General features: G+C 40.9%; 1 protein-coding gene across 5 annotated transcripts in view; it reads left to right on the top strand.

The window, feature by feature from the left end:
* The window catches only part of C3g (C3G guanyl-nucleotide exchange factor), a 78,375-nt gene extending 55,768 nt beyond the window's left edge, over positions 1-22,607 (top strand). For 2 of the 5 annotated variants that reach the window (XM_076818721.1, XM_076818726.1), the window contains exons 2-16: positions 7,380-7,785; positions 8,586-8,810; positions 8,939-9,124; positions 9,224-9,531; positions 10,741-10,857; positions 11,286-11,602; positions 11,828-12,035; positions 12,294-12,317; positions 13,298-13,493; positions 13,567-13,816; positions 13,888-14,128; positions 14,361-14,535; positions 14,613-15,257; positions 15,343-15,474; positions 15,553-22,607. In XM_076818721.1, the coding sequence (XP_076674836.1) occupies positions 7,380-7,785; positions 8,586-8,810; positions 8,939-9,124; positions 9,224-9,531; positions 10,741-10,857; positions 11,286-11,602; positions 11,828-12,035; positions 12,294-12,317; positions 13,298-13,493; positions 13,567-13,816; positions 13,888-14,128; positions 14,361-14,535; positions 14,613-15,257; positions 15,343-15,474; positions 15,553-15,691 (3,569 nt within the window). In that variant the 3' untranslated portion in view covers positions 15,692-22,607. The remainder of the gene's footprint in view (positions 1-7,379; positions 7,786-8,585; positions 8,811-8,938; positions 9,125-9,223; positions 9,532-10,740; positions 10,858-11,285; positions 11,603-11,827; positions 12,036-12,293; positions 12,318-13,297; positions 13,494-13,566; positions 13,817-13,887; positions 14,129-14,360; positions 14,536-14,612; positions 15,258-15,342; positions 15,475-15,552) is intronic. The other 3 variants (XM_076818722.1, XM_076818725.1, XM_076818724.1) reach the window with 3 other exon arrangements.
* Positions 22,608-22,911: the final 304 nt, after the last annotated feature.

The raw sequence follows: 22,911 nt of genomic DNA, 5'->3' as shown, positions 1-22,911 counted from the left end.
GAGGTGCGCGGGACGCGATCGGGGCCGATTAGGATCGCTTGGAACAGGTAGATTCCGCCTCGGAATCGACGCAACGATGATGGCCGGCCAGCCTTTATGCTGGACGCTGGTATTGAATGCGTTTGTCACGGTGCACGCACGATGCTGCTCCTCTGCCTCTTGGTCTACGTAGGTATATAGTAGCGCCCGCGCTGATGCGTGGGCGCGTACCAGCGGCGAGAAGCTTTCATGGTGATGAATGGCTGGTAGCGACGCGATTAAAGGGACATACGTGGAAAGTTATCGCGGCCGGTGCATTCTCGAGCACGCTGCACCGTCACGATAACGATGAAAAGACGAGACGATGGCTCGCGACGATATTCGCGGTACCGCGCACCAGTTAATGAAAAGCCGCCTCCCCGGCGCCTGGTGTTATTAATTTCGTGGCTGACGCCCACCTAGCGATCGCGTTGTTTGATAATCTTCGCCGTTAACGAGGGGGATCCTTTGATAAACGGCCACTCTGCTTGCGGGTGACCGTGGCGCCTGAGCGAATCGACGTGGATTGATTTTTTAAGGAACGAAGCTTCCGCGTGGGAAGGTTTATACAGAGTCTTTGAATGGGCGTGTATGGTTGATTTGAATGATTGGTAATTCTTTGGCGGAGGTAGCTTGGATTTAAACTGGAGAATTAGATTTTGCAGTTTCAACTCGGTAGCCGGTGTGTTGGAAGCTATTAAAGAGACAGAAAAGGTTTCTAGCGAATGTTATACCGTTTCTTTAAATGGGAATGGATTGTCTTAGAAATTAATGGGACTTAGAAATTCACGAGAATTTCATGGGAAACTTCTATTTCGCTTAGTTTTATCGTTGCAGAAGCATAGCCATCTCTATTTCCAAAATTGGGTGTCAGAAAACTCACGATTTAATTCTTTCGAAGTTTCAACGCTGTAGCGAAGTCCTAGAAGCTATTAAAAATACAGATAAGGTTCCCAGTGAAACATTTTAGTTCCTTTAAATGACAATGAATCGTCTTAGAAATCGATGGGACTTAGGAATTAACAAGAATTCCAAGGGAAACTTCTGTTTCACTTACAAGGGAACATCCCGAACCCGGGAATTCAAAAAATTTTGAAACTTTGTGAATATGTAAGGAATCTCCTTTCGATTACAACGCAATTTTTGTTTGCTGCCCAAATTCACTCTAAGGGTGTGTAATTGGCCCCTGAAAATCCGGTTATTTTCCGACTTTCTGTTATAACTCGTGAACTGTAAAATAATTTTTCTACCAAATGCTAGATCTAATTAAAAGAAATAACTTTTGTCTCGAAACGTTCTTTTCTATCTCTTACATTTCGCGAGTTATAACACAAAATCGGAAAATAGCCGAATTTGGGCAGCAAACAAATAATCGCGCTGTAATCAGGGGGAAATTCCGTACATATTCACAAAGTTTCAGAATTTTTTGAATTTCCGGGCTCGGGATATTCCCTTGTTAGTTTTATCGTTGCAGAAGCATAGCATTCTCTATTTCTAAAATTGGGTGTGAGAAAGCTTCTTGTAGCCTCCTGATACATCCTCCACCTCTTCCTAGATGACAGAACCACCTCCCCATTGGTTCACTGCGAAATACAGAATACACTCCGTAAAACACTGCTACTCCAATATCGTTGAATCATCTCCGTCTGCGGTACGTCGTGTCGAGTCATTCATTAATAATTTCGCGCTCGAGTCATTAACAGGGGCATCCGAACGCAAATACACCCGAGGGGTGGATCAGACGTCTTCGGTGGCTGCGTTCCCCAATGGGGAAAGCCGAGCAAGCAAGCAGCCTCTGTACGCACGCCAGTAAATCAAGTTCTATTCACGAATTCCGATTGAAACCTCAATCAGACGTGATTTGCGCTAAAGGCACGGTTCGGCTGGCCGAGGGAGATAATAGAAAACACGGAGGACCAGGCTGAGGGAGTAGGACGGAGTAACACAGAGAGCACCCAGACTGGCAGATGTAAATTGCCGTGATTGACTGGATTCACGGAACATGCTCGATTCAGGCCCGCAGGTTATTTGCAAACCTACCCTTTGCACAGCTCCTCAGGAGCTTCTCCCGATCAGAAAAACGATCATACCCCATGGTCAAGGGGTTCTGGGAATCTTAAAACGGGTACGTGGGTGTTGGCGAAGTCAGACACAAGGAAACTTCGGTAACCCAAAGTTCAAATTTTGTGCGAAACTTTGTAGCTTACAGGAGACCTTAATAGAAATATTAGACAATTTTTTCCCGATACTTTTTGGCTCTTTAAGATGAAAGCAACCCTTAAAGGTTAACGTGCTTTTCTACTTCTCTGTATAGGTATCTTGAAAATTATAATATAAAAAAATTGCTGCAATGAAACTTTATGCAGCGGTCATAAAAATGCACTTGGATTTTATTAAAACTTTATTTCCCTGAATTTTAATAGTTTTCATGCTCTCTGAAACTATGTAATCGTATTGTTCAAAATTTGTAGTTTAAGTGAAAAGCGTTCTCCGCTACAAATTTTAAACAATTTGTTCGCACAGTTTTGTGGAAGAAAAAACATTAAATTTTGTAAAACAAATCGTTTTGTTTTACGGGTGCCCGAAGTTACGTTGCGAGTGGCGAATTTACGCAGAATACAAGAGACATAAAGTGCGTCACGGAGTTTAAACTCGTAAGCTACAAATTTATTCCCCATCCATTTAACTTCGTTCCATCTATTTCTGATACATGCTCGAGGAAAGTACATACGTATGCACTTCTATATTTATGAAATTCTTTTAAAAAATTCTGTCTCACCTCTCCAGTCGCAAATTATCATTTCCACCGAAGAATTCCCATCAGAAATCCCCAACTATCTCCATTGCACGGTCGAAGAACAGTCCGAGGTTTCCGCGATCGAAACGTTGATTTTCAATCGCGCATCGAATCACAGAAGTGGATCGGTGTCGACGAGGTCTGCAACCGTGCACGAGGATTCTTGAAACAAAAAGTTTGCGCGATTGTGTTCGTCAGGGGGGGAAAAAATGAATGCCCCTCGGTCATTTTCATTGAAGCGCCGTCGATCCGGCGTTCCCTATGAAAGGCCCATACATCCGGATTACAACGATCGCGAATCCGTAAATCCGTTATTGTAATCGACAGGCGCGCGGGCACCGTTAAAAATTGCATAGAATCAGCGCGATTCGCTGGCGTTTAACATCGTTTGCCGACGTTGCGACTGCAGCATTATGGAGCAGGGGAATATTTCACCGTCGAACCACGCCGCACCGACAGAGGAGCGAAAATATTTCAATCCCAGGCCAGACTGCCGCTATCGGGACACTCTCGAGTGCGCCGATGGCTCGCTCGTCAAAGGATCGCGTTTTCACGAAAAATTAGACAAAATCGATTCGAGCCCGCGGGCTCGCGTAATTTCATTTCGCCGGCGAGTGGAACGATTTGCTGCAATTGAAATCCGCGTGTTCCATGGCGGATGTAACGTCACCATTCTGCTGCATTCCAGCAACAGCAGCTTGGCGAACTAAATAGGAGAGCAATTCCGCAGACCATTGAAGTCTTGACAAATTTCGTACAATTTACGATAAGAGTATTTAATCGACTGAGAGAGGTGTAAATGTGGGTCACTCTTTTTGCTTCGAGGAAAACACATTAAGAATGTAAATAGTGCATAAACACAAGGTGGAAATGGTAGCTCATAGATGCGAGATAATGCAATAGATCTTTTACCGTGGAAATTCGGCTACATATTTTTGAAGCTAGGCGATTTCTGCGAAATCTTGACAGAAACGTGCTTTCAGAATTTGGGGTGGTAATATGGACCAGAGCTGCGAAGGTAAAAAACGCGTGGGAAATAATTGATCTTTTACAGATTCTGTATTTTAATATTGAAACAAGTGTTTTTCACGTTTGTAGTAATACATGTAAAATCTCAAAATTATTTGGGCCAAGGAAATTGAAATATTTTAAAATAGAAATAAAAATCAAGAAGTTTGAAAATAAGGAGAGAAAACGGGGAACGATAGGAATAAATAATTGTACGATCTTATTTTGAAAGTAAATATGGTTTATTAATGAAATTTAATGTAGATTTGACATATAATGAAAGATTCTTAGAAATTGTAACAAAAATCATAAATAAAAACATCACGGTCACATCCAGTGCATTAGGAGTGACACAGTGGAACATTTAGAAACAAAAAAAAAGGGAAAGAATTATTTGACGACGTAAGAGAGGTGCATAATATGGACCATTGAAACATATTTTTATTATATCAAAACTTTAGAAAGGGGAAAAAATAATAATGATTGATCTGCAACTTCGGAAAAAAATATACGAGGTAAAGCTAGAAAGTACCTACTACATGCATTCTGAAGCATACAAATATCTCAAGTACTTGCTGAGAAAGAAAATGGTAAACTTTAGGGTTGTTATCCCCATATCACCCTAACGAGAGAGGGTAGAGGTCTGAAATTTCTCTGAGTGGTTTTTAGGCAAAGAAGCAGCATCATTTGGTATAATAAATACTGAAATTGGTGCTGGAGCCGTTTTCCCTAAGGTTTAAAGATATTCGTTGTCCAGTAATAAAAGTTTAATTCGGAAATTTATTAAGTCGCGATGGGAAGTTCGGTGTCTCTTCTTACTTTTAACATCGCGTCTGTCTTCTGCCATACGCTATTAATATGGAATATTTCCCAGGCGATCATTGGACAGATTTATTGAAGAATCCAAACGAATTGTTTCGACCAGCCTCGACGTTTCTGCCTCGCAAATCTTCAAAGTTGTCGGATGAATCGAGCCGACGACAGTTTTGATTTGCAATATTTGCTCGTATTGTTTGCCGGCCGGGTGGGTCGCTGCTCGCACGATGAAAGGATCAGTTTCCACGTTACCCCTGTCCCATTCGATTTTTCGCGACACGATCCGGGGCGCGATTCGCAGCGGGCGATGCTCGACGAGCAGTCAATTAACGCTTGCAGAGCTTTCGCGGATATATTACGCCCGCTGCAGCATGTTTGATCCGCGTCCCCATTACGCGTAAACACATTTTCTGGCCTTCGCCAGCATTGTGCGCGGTTGTTTCAATGAAATCCTTATTAACTCGCCGCTCGTATCGTTTGTTACGAGCCGCCGTATCGATCTCGAACAGGCAGCAGTCAAATTGTTAATTATTTTAATATTGGCTGCTCGTTAATGCCCCCCCCCCCCGAAATGTTTGAAATGCATCGAAGCGTAATTAACGTCTCCGTCCCTGTTTGAGAACAATTATTTGTTCTCCACTTGCAATGTATTGTTGAACTCAAACAGAATTCTGAATAATTAATATCGCCACGCTGTGAAACTTATAATAAATTAGCAGCGCCCGACTGATCGTATTAAGGGCGAGCACCACTTTGACGGCCGAAAAAATAAGCCTTTTTTTAAAGAATATATAATAGAAAAGCATGCGTAAATTTTAATATATTAATTATTCTTCTAAACCCCGCACGTGAAAACATAGGTCGCTGATGGGATGTGTTACTTTGGAACGGCAGCTCTGAAATCAAATGTAAATATTTTTTTATAAACTATGTGAGTGTAGTTTCCGTTGCACGTAGCGATTTTTGAAACGAATTATTTTTGCAAAAATGGTGCTCTTTAGAAGAAAATGTTTCGAATGGACAGTTCTTCAAAGCGTATTTCCAAAAAAATTCGATCAAATAATTCATACCTGCAACAGAATGTTGTTGTAAGGGATCTAGAAGATTAATTAATATATTAAAATTTATACATGTTTCTCTATTCATTTTTTTATAATCTCTTAAGATATTGTACTAAAAGTAGGTAAAAAAAATTATATGTAAACTTTAAATTATACCCAAAAGAAAATTATTAAAAAAGGCTTATTTTTCCGGCCGTCACATTGGTGTTCCCCCTTAAAAAATCAGTTCTACTGTATAAATCCTACAAAAGTAGAAGAATACTATATGTGGAAATCTACAAAGAAGAACCGAAAGAAAGCTTTATCGACTTACCCAGTGATTAAAAATAGTGAAACGGTACGCGGGGGTTCGAGCCAGCGATAGTGCACCACCGGGTGCAACAATAAGCCGGAAGAAAATGATCGAACCTACGATTCACTGCTGGAGATAACGATAAAGTGGTGGGTTATCGGCTCGTACCGCACGTTTACTGCACCGGTGCAGCTGGATTTTTAATTTGAAACGCGCGCCTGGTATTAGCGCCGCGAAACGAAGAAAGTGCATCGGCGCCTGGCGATATGCAGCGGTCGATCGGGCGATGCACGTGTGCATGCCGACGCGACGGAAACGTGTTCCTTTGGAACCGTGAAGAAAACTCGTCGGGAACAATGACCAGGGGGAAGTTCGTATTTCTTCGCGTTATCGGTTGCACCCGAGAGCGTTGCACCGTTTATTGCACCCGGTGCAGCGACCCGTTGCCCGAAATTGTTGTCTTGAGTTACGATTAGCTGGCTGGAACGGAGTGAAATATTATTGTGCCCCGAAGCACCGAGCACCTCGGGGTTTATGGTATTGACAATCCCTCACGGCAAAATGTGTATCAAGGGAAAGGTTTTCATTCGGTGCACCAACTCCTGCACCGATGCGCGAGTGCAACAGAGAATTCTCTGTTTTGCGAACCTTTCCTTTTATTAAGAGGTCATTCTACTTCGATTGAACGAAAAATTAAGGTGGATTTAAAAAAATCTCCTCGGTTAATACAACATATAATGAAATAAATCTTTTTGGTATTTATCAGGCTACTCTTACGTTATACAACAAACATTTAAAAGAAATTAAAAAATTCTTTTTAATTTTTTTTACCACCTCAAAACAGTATTTAAATATTCCAAATAGTAGAAAATGGAATAGGCGATTTTACGCGGGAAAATAAGAATTTATCCCTGCTTCTACGAAGTAAGCTGCTACCCCATGCGTCTTTATTTTCTAACGACCGTACGCGCCCGTACTGACCTGCGCAACGCGACCTGCTGATCGCCGAATTGCTTCAGGCGTTCCAGACCCGAGCTTTTAAACATTGTAACACATTGTACAAATGTGAGAGAGCAGCGTGTCAGTCGTGTGTGCCTGAAAATACAGAAATTTCATTTTTTATTTCCAATAAAAGAATCTGCAAAGTGAACAATTTACCTTTTCATTTTATTGACTTTTACGATTGTGTCGATTTGTCACTAAGAGATATATTAAGCTGGGAAACTGATGGCCGGGTGAGGGTTAATTAGCAAATGTGAAACGAAGCCTCCGCCGCAACTTTGCTTTATTTTGTCACACAGAACCACCCCCATTCCGATTTCTACGGAATAGCGATGGAGACGAACGTACGGTGTGACAGTGAGCATTGGTTGTTTGTTTGTTGCAGAAGTCGAGGAGCGGTCCAGCGGGAAGGCGCGCGGCGGTAAACTAGCGCGTCGTGCGCGCTCCTTCAAGGAGGACTTCCTGGAGAAGCTCTCCCACATGCGTTCACCCGGCAGCGGCAGCGGGGGCGGAGGCAGCGGGGCGGCTACACGGGCCGCCTCGCCCTCGTCGCCGCGCACCCCGCGGGACAAGAGCGCGCCAGGATGCAACGATGCCGCCACCACCCTCGACAAGAACCCCCTGCGGGACCTGCACATCCACGTGCGACAGGTGCAGCTGGCACTGCTCCACTTCAGGGACGTCGTGTCGAAGAAGAAGCTCGAGATGCTGCCGGGGAACGGCACCATCGTCCTGGACACCGTCACCATGATACACACCGTGCTGAAGTCCTACCTCCTCTACGAGAACAGGTAACTGACTATGCTTTACTTTTCGGTTTGATTGATAGCTATTTGATCGGGGCATATTCAGTCGTTTGGTGACTCTTTTCTTTGGGATATGGATTTTCATACAGAGGGCTGGGTGAAAAGGTGCACAGAAATTAGAGTTCCATATGATTGTGGTATAGAGAAAGTCTTTAAGGGGGATTCTCGTCTGACAGCCCCAAAAGTAACTGATATTTAAGAATTTTTTTTAAAAGGGTGTTCGTCATATTGGACGAGTAAACTCTTTTGGGATATAAGGAGGCATCATTGAACTTGCAGAAAATATTTTTTTTATGTCGATTCTTCTTGTTATTTATTAATTATCGTGGAATCTTGTCCACCGCTGCGACGATGTAACTCCTGTTGGCTGGATGTGTAGCACCTATCACAGTCGTCTGATTGCAAAAATAACAGAAGTTTCTTAAAGTTAGATAGTTTACGCTGGGATTGGTCCACTTTAAAGGAAAAAAATGAAAAATCGACAGAGTTATAGCGTTTGAAAGAAAAAGTAAGTTTTCTCCTTAGACAAATTGTTCGCATTATTCTTTATATCGACGAAAAAAGTATTATAAATAAAACCTAAAATTAAAATTTTAGGGGGTGCTACACCTGACGACATAAAAAAATATTTTCTGCAAGTTTAAAGAGTCCTCCTTATATCCCAGTAAAGTTTAATGCAATATTAACAATAGTTACTAAAAACAAATCATAAATTTCGGGGGCTGTTACACGAGAATCCTCGCTTAAGTTTAACAGAAATTCTGACGTTTCTGTTTACATTATAGCTCCACTCTGGGATCAGCGACGAATCAGGTGTATCAGGCCCTAGCGAAATTGTTAAAGCTCTGCGACGATGTGCTGCTGCACGGCGACCAGTCCTCAGCGTTGGACACCGAGAACGTCACGCACATCATAGGGTTAGTCGAGGAAGCTGTGAAGAATCTGGTCGCCCTGGCGAACGAGAAGATAGCCAACCGGCAGAAACCAGCGGCCGTCACAGCTAGTAATAGGTACACCTTGCACCCTGAATGCTCGATGCTCGGAATATTCTAGTGAGAGAAAGGAAAAAGGAGTTGGACATTTTTTTGTGCCGTCATGCCACTGATATTTCACGGACATATCATTGGGATCGTTTCAGAACGTCGGGTTACGGGTCGGAATTGACGCCACAAAGAAATTCTTTGCCCGATATCCCGCTAACCCCGAGGGAAAGGCAGATCTTAGAGCAGACCGCTGCGACTACTAGTCTGGTCCGTAGTTCGCATAGTTCAGAGTCGATTTTAAGGGATTCTAGTCCACCCCCAAAACCACCACTCCCTGAGAGGTAGTTTCCTTAGCTTTCTCGTAGCGACAAGCATGCATCGTCTACCGTACCGCAGCTTCTCCCGCGAGACTATTGACAACGCCGCTTTGCGCATTTCAGAGCCAACGTGTGTCTGTCGGTGGAAAATAGCTCTTCCGGTACGCCGCCACCATTGCCGCCGAAACGGAGAACGCGGGCTCAGCAGCTGCTCGACGAGTCCGAGGGTCTCTTAGCATCTAGTCTTGATAGGGTCTCCCTTCGAAGTCGATCGCCAGAGGACTCGTCGTCACTTTTAAGCGCGTCGGCTGGCAGTTTGGATTCAGCTCTGAATCATTCTCGCGACGAGGATGAGATACGAGCGATCATGGGACCAAACGACGAGTCTCTGAACGACAGTATGGATCTCAGCCTGATGGCTACCATTCAGGGTAATTGATCCTTCTCATAAGGTTACTTGACAATTCATATTTCTATACGTATGTTAATTGCTGTATACCAGACTTTACTTATCACTCATCTATTCAAGAGGACTCTTCCTTATTTTCCACTTTTACCCTTTAGAGGGCCGGAGCTGGCCACTACAGTGGCCACCGAAGAATTTGGATACTTTGCCGGTCATTTTGGTGGTATATATGCATAAATTTTAAGTAAATAAAATTTACAATTTCAATGGAAAAGTCCCGGCCCTCTAAAGGTTAATGCTTTCAATTACTTTTCACCATCGCTATGGCATTACCCGTGAATATATGTTGGAAATGATCATTATACTACAGCTTCGTAATGAATGGAAATTCTACAACGTACGTTGGTACTAAAAGTTTATGATTTGACATCTTTTCCATCATCCACCTTCCGTGGAAAAAGAAATTGAGAGTATTACTCGCTCACGATCAGTGGCGGATTTTAGAAAAAAGGCCCAGGTGGCAAACGTTCTGGGGGGCCCATTTCTTCGGGAAAATGAAGAGGTAGTTCACTAAAAGCGGGTCAAGTGTAGTAGTACGAAAAAAATGTAGTGTTTGGGTACGTATATCTAATCTTAATTTTTTTGGATATGGGGCCCTAGGGGGCCTTCTCGGGCAGGGGCCCAGGCGGCAACTGCTCATCAGCCGGCCTGTTAAATCCGCCACCGCTCACGATATCCGAGAATAATTAGTAACCGCGAAAAGAAAACCTTTCTAAGAAGGTAATGAAAGAATTGTACTAGTTCATTCCCACGTGCGTCCACGTATGGGCACTGCTTAGTCAGCAAAATAATTCCCAGCTGTGACTGTCTTAATCATCAAACCAGTCTTACTGGAACAGTCGTAGAGCACACTCTGCATTAGTTTCTGTGACTTTCACGTAAATAATCGTCAGCGAAATAATTGGACACAAAGGCTTGAGCATTATATGGTGTAAGAGGAAAAGGATAAGAGTTCGTTAAGTTCACTGTGCATTTTTATTGAATATTTGTGCATCTTAACCCTCGGTCGGCGGTGGTGGGGTCTTTTTGACCCAAGCGTAACGCTATCCAGTGTAATAGTAGCAGGGAAAACTTCAGGAATCGAAGAAATCACTTCTCCACTGCTCTAAGAAAAGAATCGAGGGTTAATAACGTTATGATAGAGATAATTTTAAATTCATTTGTATTTTTGCAGGCATGCAAGTTAATGGTAGTTCGCACTGCAGTTGCTGGGACGGTTCTGAAACGAGCATACCAAGCACCATGTTGTTGGGTCAACAAACTCCCCAAGAAATGCTTAATCCATTTACTGGTACGTAATATAAAACTTCTTTTTTAATACATCGCCCAGTCCGAAGCGTAGCAACCGGGAGCGTCTGACGTTGCACATTTATAAACGCGAAGAAAAATGTGCGAGCTAAAATTACGCAAGAATTCCTTCAAATAGCTAGTGGAGCAAGTAGCGTGGGCGTCAGACCTTGCGACTGCGTGAATAAACAGTGTCCTATAGATCTTCGCTTAAGTCGGTGTAACCAGTTAGAATTCTTTTTTCGAAGTTGTCTTGCTGGCTAGGACTTCATACGAATATAAAGAGAGCTCACCATGTCGGCCAATTGGAACTGGAAAACCGTGAAGAATATTTTTCGTAGGGAAACGAAGAATTCTTGTGCATTTGAATTTTGAATTTATAAGTGAAATTGCTGGTGCGTTACTTTCAATTGCCCGGTGATTCTGTTTCAGGTATCGAGGGAAAAATGGAACGACTCTCGACCCAGACGCAGGAATCCGGTTTCGTGTCCTTGCACTCACAACGAAGTTCATCCCAAAGTTATACTGCTTCCAGCGTGACATCCAAAAGATCCTCCCAGCAGAGCAGCATTAGTTATAATTCCCAGACGTTCAATTCGCAGCAACAGTCGTTCTCTCAGACCAAGTTGTCTTCGGACAGTAATGGGTCCATATTCACCCAGAAGACAATGACTAGTTCCAAAAGTACTATCAGCACGACAAATATATCCGGAAGTGGAGACCCCGCGCTATTGGAGAAACTGGTAAATGTGGGTGTTGCATGTCGTGTCTCTGTTTGCCTTTTATTGTGAACATAAATCATTTTATAGTTTAATGTGAATGTAACTAACATTCTTCAGTGTGCTCATTTTATTATTCTCTTCCTTTATTCCTGCCTCATCATTTGTGCAAGCCATTGTATCGCGATATTAATCGACTAGCTTGATTCCATTCATGTATTCGTTTTAAAAATGTACTTATCGTGTCCTCTGTAGGAAATCGAATCAGTTACTGCATCTGACGCGAATGGCGTGCCGCCTGCGTTGCCAGAAAAACGGTCGAAGCGGAGAAAAGAGCGTCAGCCATCGCAGTACGACAATGTACCTGAGAACGAGCATTTATCAACCTGTAGTTTACACACTAGCAACGGTGACAGCCCGGATGCCAGTAAACCGCCGCCGCTGCCTCTTAAAAAAAGGCACAGTAAGTTGAGCCATGATTTACGATCGCGACAGTGATAAAGCAAGTAAGAATTAGTGTTCTAATCTGTACTGCCGCTGCTTTATTGCTGTCGAAGCGTTACTTATTGAATTAGCCTCTAAAGATAATAATATATTTGTCAAATAAGATTGATCGATATCGGAGCAAAGCAATTCCTAGAAATTGCCTAGATTAGAGTAGAAGTTCCGAATCTGTTCCTCGTAGTAGGGTAAAACTGATGCAATATTTTGTATCCCCCAGTGTTCCAATCAGTGGCATATTCTGGTAAGTGGGATATCCTGCCCACACAAATCAGCTACCCCAGAGCAAACACTTTCACGCTAAGTTGGAATCCTTCGTTTCACGCATTAATACACGACTTTAAGCTCCTGGCTTTTTTGCGGCATGTTTACCGTCCTTTTTAATCTCATTTTATTGGACATGATTTGAAACGTAATTTCGTTTGACATTAAGCTTGGATATTTTATTCATATCTTTAGCTTTTTTCCCACGGCTTACATATAAATGCGATTAATATGGCCAAAAGACAGAGAAGAATATTAATTCTATGAGAGAATTTTTGTAGAATATTCTATTCCTCTTATCGTACTTGAGTAGCCTTTGTGGCAACATTTTGTTGCGAGCTCGAGATTTTATTAACAGTAGAAACTAATCTTCAACTACTTACGTGGGCGTCGACGTTGTTTCACTAATCAAATTGACCTTTCCTTGCTAATAGTCAGTTAACACTTATGCTTCTTTAACTCTGGAGCAGCGCCAGAGAGTTTAGTTTTCGTTTCCACGATTATGCGTGAGGAAGAATCGACGAACGGGAAAGCCTTCTGTTATGTGAAATTTCCTCGAATTAAGTGAGATCGTCCATACTTGTTTCACAGTGACACTCGCTCTAATTGCATAACAGCTTGACTCTGAAAAGCACAACTCACGTCTGTGCGAAGATGTTGTTCAAAAGATTTCATTCTTATTCCAGTAAGTTCACATGAATTCTACTCATGCGAGTTCTAAAGTATCAGAATAACTTACCAAGGTACATGCTTGTGCATCAGTGTTTCTTTTACGTATTTTATTTACCTGTGCTTTAATATTTTACCATAACATGAATCATGCTTGTATCTACCATACATACTATTATATATGTATATCACGAAGTCACATTTTCATTTACTTCTATATTATTTCACTATAAATATCCCATTCCCTCGTATGCCGTTAGAATTACGGAGATCTGATTGCACCTATTTCAGTAATGGCGTACATGGAGATGTTCGGGAACTGTTCTCACAGTAACAATGACTTCATCTCCGGACTTGGTACTCGTCATTCAGTGGCAGCTTATAACTCGATGCAGGCAGAATGGCAACAGCACGAGATGGCCCTTACTACGACGCAATCGTGCTCTTTCATGGCGCATACTATGACCACGCTGCACGATAGCTCAAAGTATGTGGTACAATATAGACGCGTACGTGTGTTATTATATTGCGCACTCGGAAAACATCTCTTCTTTTTTCAGTACCTCGATAACTATGACGCCAACGGTAACCGAAGTAACAAATAATTCTAGTCTCCCTCCAGCATTGCCGCCAAAGAGATCCCGCTCCATTAAATCACATGCGACACCTCCACCCATATCACCGAAACCTACCATCAGCATGCAAAGTATCCACACAATCGAGCCGATTGTAACGTCGACTCCAGTGAAAGCGGAGGAACCAGTTATTCACGATAAGAAGGACCTCACACCATCGACTCCAGTAAAATTGGTAAATATTACTTACTTTAATATGTACGTATATCAGTGGTTTGTTTCTAATCGTAACTATGTTGCCTGTAGAACAACATTACTCTGGACACGATATTGCCACCTTCGAGACCTGCAAGCAATGCTCTGTCGTCGATATCAGTCGATGAAAGTACCCTCGAATTGAAAGACATTGACCAGGACGATAGCATTCTGGATGAGCTCGATATCAGCAAGTATTTAGTCTTTAAAAAACCCGACGAGGAAGGACCGGATATACGGGGTGGGCATCCAGATGCGCTACTGATTCACGCGACCAAAGCTAATAAGCACGGTAAGAATATTTCTTCGTAACTCGATGTGCGAGTACCATCATTGATAACAGTTCGTTTATAAATATTCATTGCAATTCTTTTTCACGCTTCGTAGATGAGAAAGAATCAGGTTAGTATTAAAATTCGCTGAATTCATTCTTGTTTCATTGAACTTAATAGCGCGCAATATAGAAAGCAACTTGTTAATGTTTACTAAATTAATATATGTAATTCTGTTTATTCTCTTTGCAGACTTTCTGTATCAGGAAGCATTCTTAACCACGTATAGGACTTTCATGCAGCCGCTGGAGTTAATTCAAAAGTTACACAGACGCCATCAACGATTCTCTTGCTCCCCAGACGTTGTTAAGCAAAGGGCAGCTCGCGAAGCGTTTTCTTTATTAGTTAGAGTTGTTAGCGATTTAACGTGAGTAAAAGGGGGCATTAGATTAATTATATGGAAACTAGCTCTCGATAATCAAGGAGGGTATCGGTTTCTTTCAGCATGTCAGATCTCGATGACACTCTTCTCCAAACTTTGATGGAATTTGTGCAACAGTTAGTGTGCAGCGGTGACCTCACTATGGCAAAGGCCCTGCGAGTTAAGATTCTGGAGAAGCACCAAGCGAAACAGTTACAATCGGCACAGCCAATTCTTTCTTCGCTAAGTGTGACGACGAAGCAAGCTTCTCTGCTCGATTTCAAGAGCGAGCAAATAGCCGAACAAATGACACTGCTGGACTCTGATCTGTTCATGAAGATCGAGATACCGGAGGTGCTGATTTGGGCCCAGGAGCAGAACGAGGAACGGAGTCCGAATCTGACCAGATTCACGGAACATTTCAACAAAATGTCGTACTGGGCCAGATCGAGGATACTGGAGCATAAATTAGAGAACGAAGCGAAGGACAGAGAGAAATATGTGGTTAAATTCATTAAAATAATGAAGCACCTTAGAAAGATAAATAATTTCAATAGCTACTTAGCTTTGCTTTCCGCACTGGACAGCGCGCCAATTAGAAGGCTCGAGTGGCAGAAGCATATTACAGAAGGCTTGAAGGAATATTGTGCTCTTATCGATAGTTCTAGCAGTTTTAGAGCTTACAGGCAAGCTCTGGCAGAAACGCAACCACCCTGTATCCCGTACATGTAAGAGCGCTTATCAATTCGATCGGAAAACTCCAAAGTAAAGTTCTCCCAAAGATTCATGTCAGCCCTGTTTCCCTATTTTTAGCGGACTCGTGTTGCAAGATCTAACATTCGTGCACATTGGAAACAGCGATCTTTTACCGGATGGCACTATAAATTTCTCGAAAAGATGGCAGCAGTTTAATATCGTGGAAAACATGAAGAGGTTCAAAAAAGGGTACTATTCCTTCTTTCAGTATGTAATGAATGATGTATCTAAATGCTGTTTTCGTAACGAGCCCGTTATCTGTTGCAGGACATACTCGTTCAAGAAACACGAACGTATAATAACGTTCTTCAACAATTTCAGCGATTTCCTCTGTGAGGAGGCGATGTGGCAGATTTCAGAAAGCATTAAACCGCGCGGTGGGAAAAAAGCACAGTCGCAGAACTAGAATACATCTAACCCTTTCACTGCCTGTGTCTCGAAATCGAAAGGCTGAACCAGTGAATTAGGTCGTTTATATTTATGGTATTTTAGGTAAACGCTTTTAAGGTCGCAGACCAAACAGAAACCATGCAACACTCCGAAGGCGGTGGAAGGGTTAGCGAGGTCTATCCCGTTTCAACAGCCTCTGTGAGGTTGTATTTTAATTTATGAAAATTTTAACAAGCGATCCATATTTGAAGGATGAAATGAGGGATAAATGCAAGCACGCGTTCGTATTAAATTGAAGCCCGATGGATTCGTTTGATTTAATATATGTAATTGCATCGTACGGATGTCGATTGAATCGAAACGTCGAAAGCTAAGAATATTAGGGACTCTTTAATGAATTAGCTAGATGAATGATGTCTCAATGCATTTTTGTAGTTGTCCATTTTTCCGTCTTTCTTTTGCCATAAGATGATACGGGAAGAAATCGTATTTGCTATGGGTCTATGCAACATATACTTAATAACAAAAAAAAGAATGCAGCTGTAATGATGCTTGATAATAGCATAGTGGGGCGAAATCCCACACTTTAACATATTCTATATGTATATCTATATAAAAGAAACTATTTATTTATTTGCCTTTAATCAAGAAATTGTAAAAAGTAGTAGGTGTCCTTCAGTTGTTTTTTTTTTTTTTAACTTATTTAGATATATGTAAACGTCCATCGTATAGCTTTATCGTAGGTAGACAAACTTTTCAAAGATCAACGGTAGTCGAACTGTTGACCACGCAAGGAGAAACACCAATTACGTTGATTAATGTAGAGCCATCGTAGTCTCAGATCAGCGCCTTGATACATGGTGCGCTTTTCCGAACACGTGGCACGACTGAGCGTAACTGTTACATATACTATTGTATATGATTATAGAGAAACACTTTTTGTTGGGAACTTGTTAATAGGTATCCAAGCTTTCAGCTTTAAGTCGAACGGTTACCTAGAGGGTGTAGGTAAATTGGAAGCGTGAAACCACGTGGACCGTTAACGGGAGAATGAAATCGAAATTTTCACGGCGCCCCGCGCACTGTACCGTCGCAATTCTAAAGACCCTTTGATATCTTTTACTACCGGTGTTCACGTACGATTATATAGTTTTCTCGATGGTAACGACGATACGATGGCGATGAAAGTGAGAGTCTTAATTCCTCTCACGATACATTCCGCGAATAGAGTGAAAGAATCCGATCAGATTAATTTTACCGAGCAGAAAAACAATACTTGCCTCCGCCCCGTGTCTTACCTTCTTCGTTTAATATATCGGAACTGTAGAGCGCGTCAAGTTTCGATCCCCCAAAGAATAAATGATACCGCTGTAATTGATGGCTGTTTGATTATAGAGTGAATGATTATCTGCCTATTAACGTTTCTCTGGTCTCCCGTGTTTAGTAATAATAAATGTCTTGTATACAACCACTCGGCGGGAAAGAGCCAATGATCAGTCGGGCTCAAGAGATTTTAAAAAAAAAAAAACTGTCATCTGCACGTTAACGCGTTCTACGCGCGACCGCCACGGTCGTGCGCATTTATTATTCACGTTGAAATGGCCTAAGCAGTTGATAGTTGGTGTCGATCTATACGCATACGGTTAATCGAAACATACGAAACACTACTACACCGAGAATACACGGCAAAGCAGCCATGATTAGTCTGAAAGTGTAGTTAGGAGTTTGCTACTATATACAGAGTGCTTCTTTATTGGTGGGGCCTACTTTAGGGGCGGATTCAGCACTGTCTTAAACGTTACAATTGAAACTAATCGTAACTTATTCTTATCCTACGCCAGGTTTAAGTTGAAATACAACAGGTCCTTTTACGGAAACAAGGTGGAACACGTTGCGCGGTGGCTGTAAGCCTTCTTTTCCATATTTCTCAGTGCTGAGTCCAACATTAATGTAGGATTTCGTCGACAAAGAAAAAGAACACCCTGCATGTAAGTCTAAACAGTGGTCAATTCCAGAAGATGCACCAAATATACATACGTAATGCGTAGCTTTCAATATAAAATTACACGAGCGACAGGCGTGTGAAACTGTTCTCCGTAAATATAGATGCACTCCGTTAATCTCAGCCGAAATAATGGAAAAAGAACAAAAAAGAGTCGACCCTGGTTGCGAAATTTTTCACGTATGGAGCCGTGTAAATGCGATCGACAAAGCACTGTATCTCTTCGGAACACACAAATCCATGCGCGCGAGTGTGCGCGAACGCGCGCACTATTCTGTTCATATAGTTGATACGTATCAAATGATTCGTCTAATCTAAGGATAAGAGGGACTTTATTAACGTTGTAAATAGTTTGATTGTATTCATAACTTCTTGTACGTACGCGAGTGTCCTCTACTATTCGTAATTGTATATACGCAGTGTATTATCTTTAAAATTAACTTTACGCAGTGAGCTCATACATTTTCGTTTTTTAAGTTCATTAAAATCATTGTGATGCAATATTACGTTCTCCGCGCGGTAGGCAATCGGTTGTGCAGAATGTTTCAGAATCGTGCGACAAGCAGAATTGTCCAGAGTTCTCGTGATAAGAAAAATCGCGACGAGCCCTATGTTATTTAGCAGTTTGAAGCTTCTTTATTCAGAGCCAATGTTCCTCGATCACTTTTGCCACGAGACATTTGCACGCGTTCTTACTTGTCCCGCGCTTTTGAAACATTATTTATGTTCTGCTTTACTTTTTCTGTACTTTTCGTTAATACAACCATTGTCGTCTTTCTCGTTGAATTTCAATGCACCGTTTCTTTCGAGTGTACATATGCGCCGGATTTATCGCTGCTTTCAGATGTTCTGTTACATAGTTCCTTTGGAAATGGTTCGCTTGAAAGTGTATTTTTAAATGTAACGCTATTTCGTTGATCGCCGTTGCATCTATTTTCCATCAGTTCTTTCTCGACTTAACGTAATCTTCTTGTACATTTCGTGTAAATGTGTAAGCATTCGCTTCAGGGTAATGCTAACACTAACAAAACCATGAGTGAGATAAAACAGTGAATATGCAACGAAAACCTTAGACTCGGTCAGTCCATTAGATAGAAACGCTAGGCTATTTCGCAGTAGGCTACCAAACTGTGAAGAAGGTGAATTGATTTGGTAATTGGATTGATAATAAGATATTTTCGAGGATTTCTCCTTCAACTTTGTGCACAAAGTTTCACGTAAATTAGCCTGGAGCCTAATTACCACTTGTTCCTATCTCGAGCTCTCTAGATTCGTGTGAAGTTTTATATGTAATTTCAAATGAAAATTCTATCGCCGCTATACTGAGTTACATTCGAGATCAAACGCTAAATGCTTATAGAGCTCTGCGAGGCAATTATGAATTTACTTAGACACGCCCGGTGATCCGAAAATTAGTCCCAACAACTTGGTCTTACTATCAAACTTATTATCAGTAATCTAATCTATCCCGAATCGGTAGATTGACCTTCGCGGCCGCATCCTTTCAACTCTGATTAGCCAAAGCGTAGACTAGCATAGGCAGAAATGTAACGCTGTGTTTCTTTTTCTATTATCCGCCGGAACGTAGGCACCGCGCAGCTTTCGAGGGAACAGCCTGTAAACGGAGATGGACTCTAAAGCGATCGCTGTTGAACTTACTCTTACAATGCAAGGATCCCGACATCGCGAAGCGTTCGCGATGCTCCCCCGATTTTACCGCATGTATCAGCACTTCCATGGCGAGGGATATTTGCAATTTTAACAAAACACATTGTACATATTATACATTACGAATTTAACGATCGAACGATCCGTCGATCTCTTATTGTATATTTTCGGGGAATTGCCGGATAAGCCTTAAGCTAGACAGGCTAAAAATCAAAAGCAACACTTTGCGTCTGGGATGATAACGAAAGAGTCCTCGAAGCGTTTGAAATTAATACAGAATCAATCGTACGTCAAATAACTCTCGCCGAACTTAACGATGTTCTGAATACGTGTGTCGTTCTAACGAGAAACCAATAAGTAATATTCTTAGCGAATATCGATAAGCATCAAACGAGTAATAATTACTATTAATGTGTTACTGATCTCTTATCGACAAACAACAACAACAACAACAAAAGATATATGTGTAATTTAACATTAACATAGATACGGTGGTATGTAGAAAGTACCGATAACCGCCGGTGATTATTAATCCTTTGGCGGACATGCGCTGAAAGTGTCTCCGCCGGAGTGTTAATTGTTACCCTAAACAAAAAGCGACATATCTACAAGGCACGCTGTACGTGTACTGTTTATAAAGTACGGTAAACCAGAACGAATTGCCAGAAATGGATTCTCAAATGCAACGGCTGGTTCGAAATGATATCGACTTGAATTACGATTGCTTTTAACGATGGTGTAATTTGTCCGTTTGTTCAGCAGCACACGATATCGGTTATCAAGTGATTTTACGAGAGAAGAAGGGGACGAGGGAACTTCGCGTAGGAGAACAATAACGTACAATTGCATACAAGATGAATTTGTTGATAATACTAAGAGCTAATAGGATAAAAACTTTACCACGTAACAATTATACAATTAACGAAATCAGCTGATAATCATTCGTTTGAAGAAAAAAAAATAATAATTAATTTGTAATTAAGAGAATCTTTTTAAATACACATCGATCTATTTTTGAAATAACCAATGATTTTTTCAGGTGAATGTAACTTTTAGTATTCGATTGAGAGTTCGTTGGTCGTAGGGTGGGAACGCGGAATGAAAAGCGAGCGGCGAGGAGAGGAGTTTTTATATCGAGAAGCCTGTATTGTTTAAATAATAATCACTTCGAGTGGGCCCACTATTTTTCGGACGATTACTTTCGATATAGACTACTATACATTTTTTAAAGAATCAGGATGATCAAAAACACTGATGGAATTGTAAGTCTTTTAAATTAAACGGAGGGTAAAAATGGTTTCTCCGTGCTGGCCGAATATCAAAAGCAGTTTAGAAAAATAATCGAGAGTTAGTGAAATTAGTTTTGCGAAAAGTCGATTTTCATCTAACGATTTCCACAGAATTGTCCAGGAACGAGAGGATCAATTTTCCAAATGTAAATATAACATTTTATTTTTGGCAATCTTTGTTGCTGCTCCACACGAACAAATTTCATAGATCCCCACGGATCTGTGGTTAATAATCCTTAACGAAGGTTGTACATTACATACGTAATTGATAAATTTATCAGAATTATTCGACGATCTAAATATTATATTATCAAGAGTCGAATAATTCTAATAACAATCGCCACAATTTTAATTGTCACTGTCGATTTTCGTAACTAGTTCAATGGGTTCGAACTATTATTCATAACAATCGTCAGATTAATCCCTTAAATGTAAATAATAAAGGTTTTATATGCATTAATAAAATTGGCGACGCAAAAGGGCACATTATAAATTTTACTTTATATACACAAACTATCTTTAAACTATTTATTCTAAAATCTAACTTTTCACGTTGAAAGTTCCGTGGTTAATTACTTAAGGGATTAATCGCACCCTAGTTCGTATAAAAAGCGTTACAACCCTTAACAAAGGTAACGACGGAGATATCGAAAGGCATTTATGTTGTATGTGTCTCATCTATAGGAACCGGTTAGTTAAGGGAAGAGATATAATGAACCCAAGGGTGACCCAAGTTATGTATCAATTAACAGTGGTGCACTCGGGATTTAATCTTGGGGGAGAGCCGAGTTGAACGGATAAAAATATTTTTAATGCAAATTCAAAAAGGTGAAAATTCATTAGATAATTATACAAATTTATTTAAAGAATAAAATCCAGTTTCCTTTCCTTTTTTACAAAGTCTCTTCTTTGGGGAGTGCGAGGGTTGCTTCGCCACCCCCTGGGCGCGCCACTGTCAATTAGTATACCTTTACGAATTAAAATTAAACCCCAAAAATAATTCCTCTCCGACTTTCTCAATAATTTGCATTTTGTTAAATTCGTTACATATAATTGCACCTCTCGATTCTGAAATGTTTAATTATTATATCTTGCTGCCATTATATCTCTTCCTTCAGCTACATATGTGTAGATCACTATTGTCACAAAACGAAACTATAATGGGCGGTGAAAGTGATATAGTGCAATTAAATGAGATTAATAAATGGAAGAATCCCCAAGGAATTTGCTATGTCACTTCTGTCGACTGTATTGCGCGTAACTGTGAAAGATACGGGAAACGAAACACAATTCACTGAGCATATCATTTGTAAGCGAACGATCACTACATAATAATCATTATATTCGAGGTCCCTTCCCATTGCTCTCGACGGCAGCAAAGAACTAACGACAGCTATGTATATCGGAGAAATGATACACGAAACATTGTGCTCACCACGTTTAATTGTACGATTTATTACGTAGCCGTTCATACTATTTTTCTATGCATATTTTTCGGGCTGCTGCAACCGCGAGTCATTGAAAGCCACGTGCGTTTATTTAATGCGATCGGCGTACATGTATGTGTGTACCTCGATTATTATGTAAATTTTAAAGATTAACCGTGAAGTCGGTTTTCCTTCTGTTCTCGGTCTGCTGACTATTGAGTACGTTGAATATTTTTACGCGCGCCAAGTTTTTCGAACGAATGTTACCGCTTCTTTTGTAATAGGTGTACGAAGAAGTGAAATAAAACTGTGTTAGAGTCGAAATATATTGTCATTGGATCGTGAATGATGGTAACGAAACGATGTCAAAGTGGCGAAGGATGCAAAATAATATGTCGCGGTCTTCTTTTACAATAATTTTCAACCGTTTCCGTCGCTCGGTTTTATATTGATTTATTACACGACTATTACTAAACCATGTAGCCAATTTGAAAAGCTTAAGCTGTTCTATAAGTACAATAATTTAAATAAAGATTGCCCTATTCATTGGTTTTATTTGAATACCTAGAAATAAAAGCTTTTCCACTTCATAGTTAATTGCTCATTTATTATGTGATAATACAATTAGTGAATTAATAGCTTCACGATGATTTCAATAAAATTGTTTCGAAGAACTGTTAATAACTAATTAATTGTAGCGAAAATAATTGCAAATGTTATGTGAGAGAGTAGTCAAGAGACTTATCTAGTACTTATCTAGGCACAATGGACTTATCGAGAGGTACATACTACTATTTAAATATATTCCAAAAGTGACTAGGCAAGTAGATACACATTAGAATTAATTTTG

The sequence above is a fragment of the Andrena cerasifolii genome, chromosome 8 (assembly GCF_050908995.1).
Source record: "Andrena cerasifolii isolate SP2316 chromosome 8, iyAndCera1_principal, whole genome shotgun sequence".
Taxonomy (NCBI): domain Eukaryota; kingdom Metazoa; phylum Arthropoda; class Insecta; order Hymenoptera; family Andrenidae; genus Andrena; species Andrena cerasifolii.
Note: the sequence above shows the minus strand (reverse complement) of the source record. Positions and strands in the feature narration are given on the sequence as shown.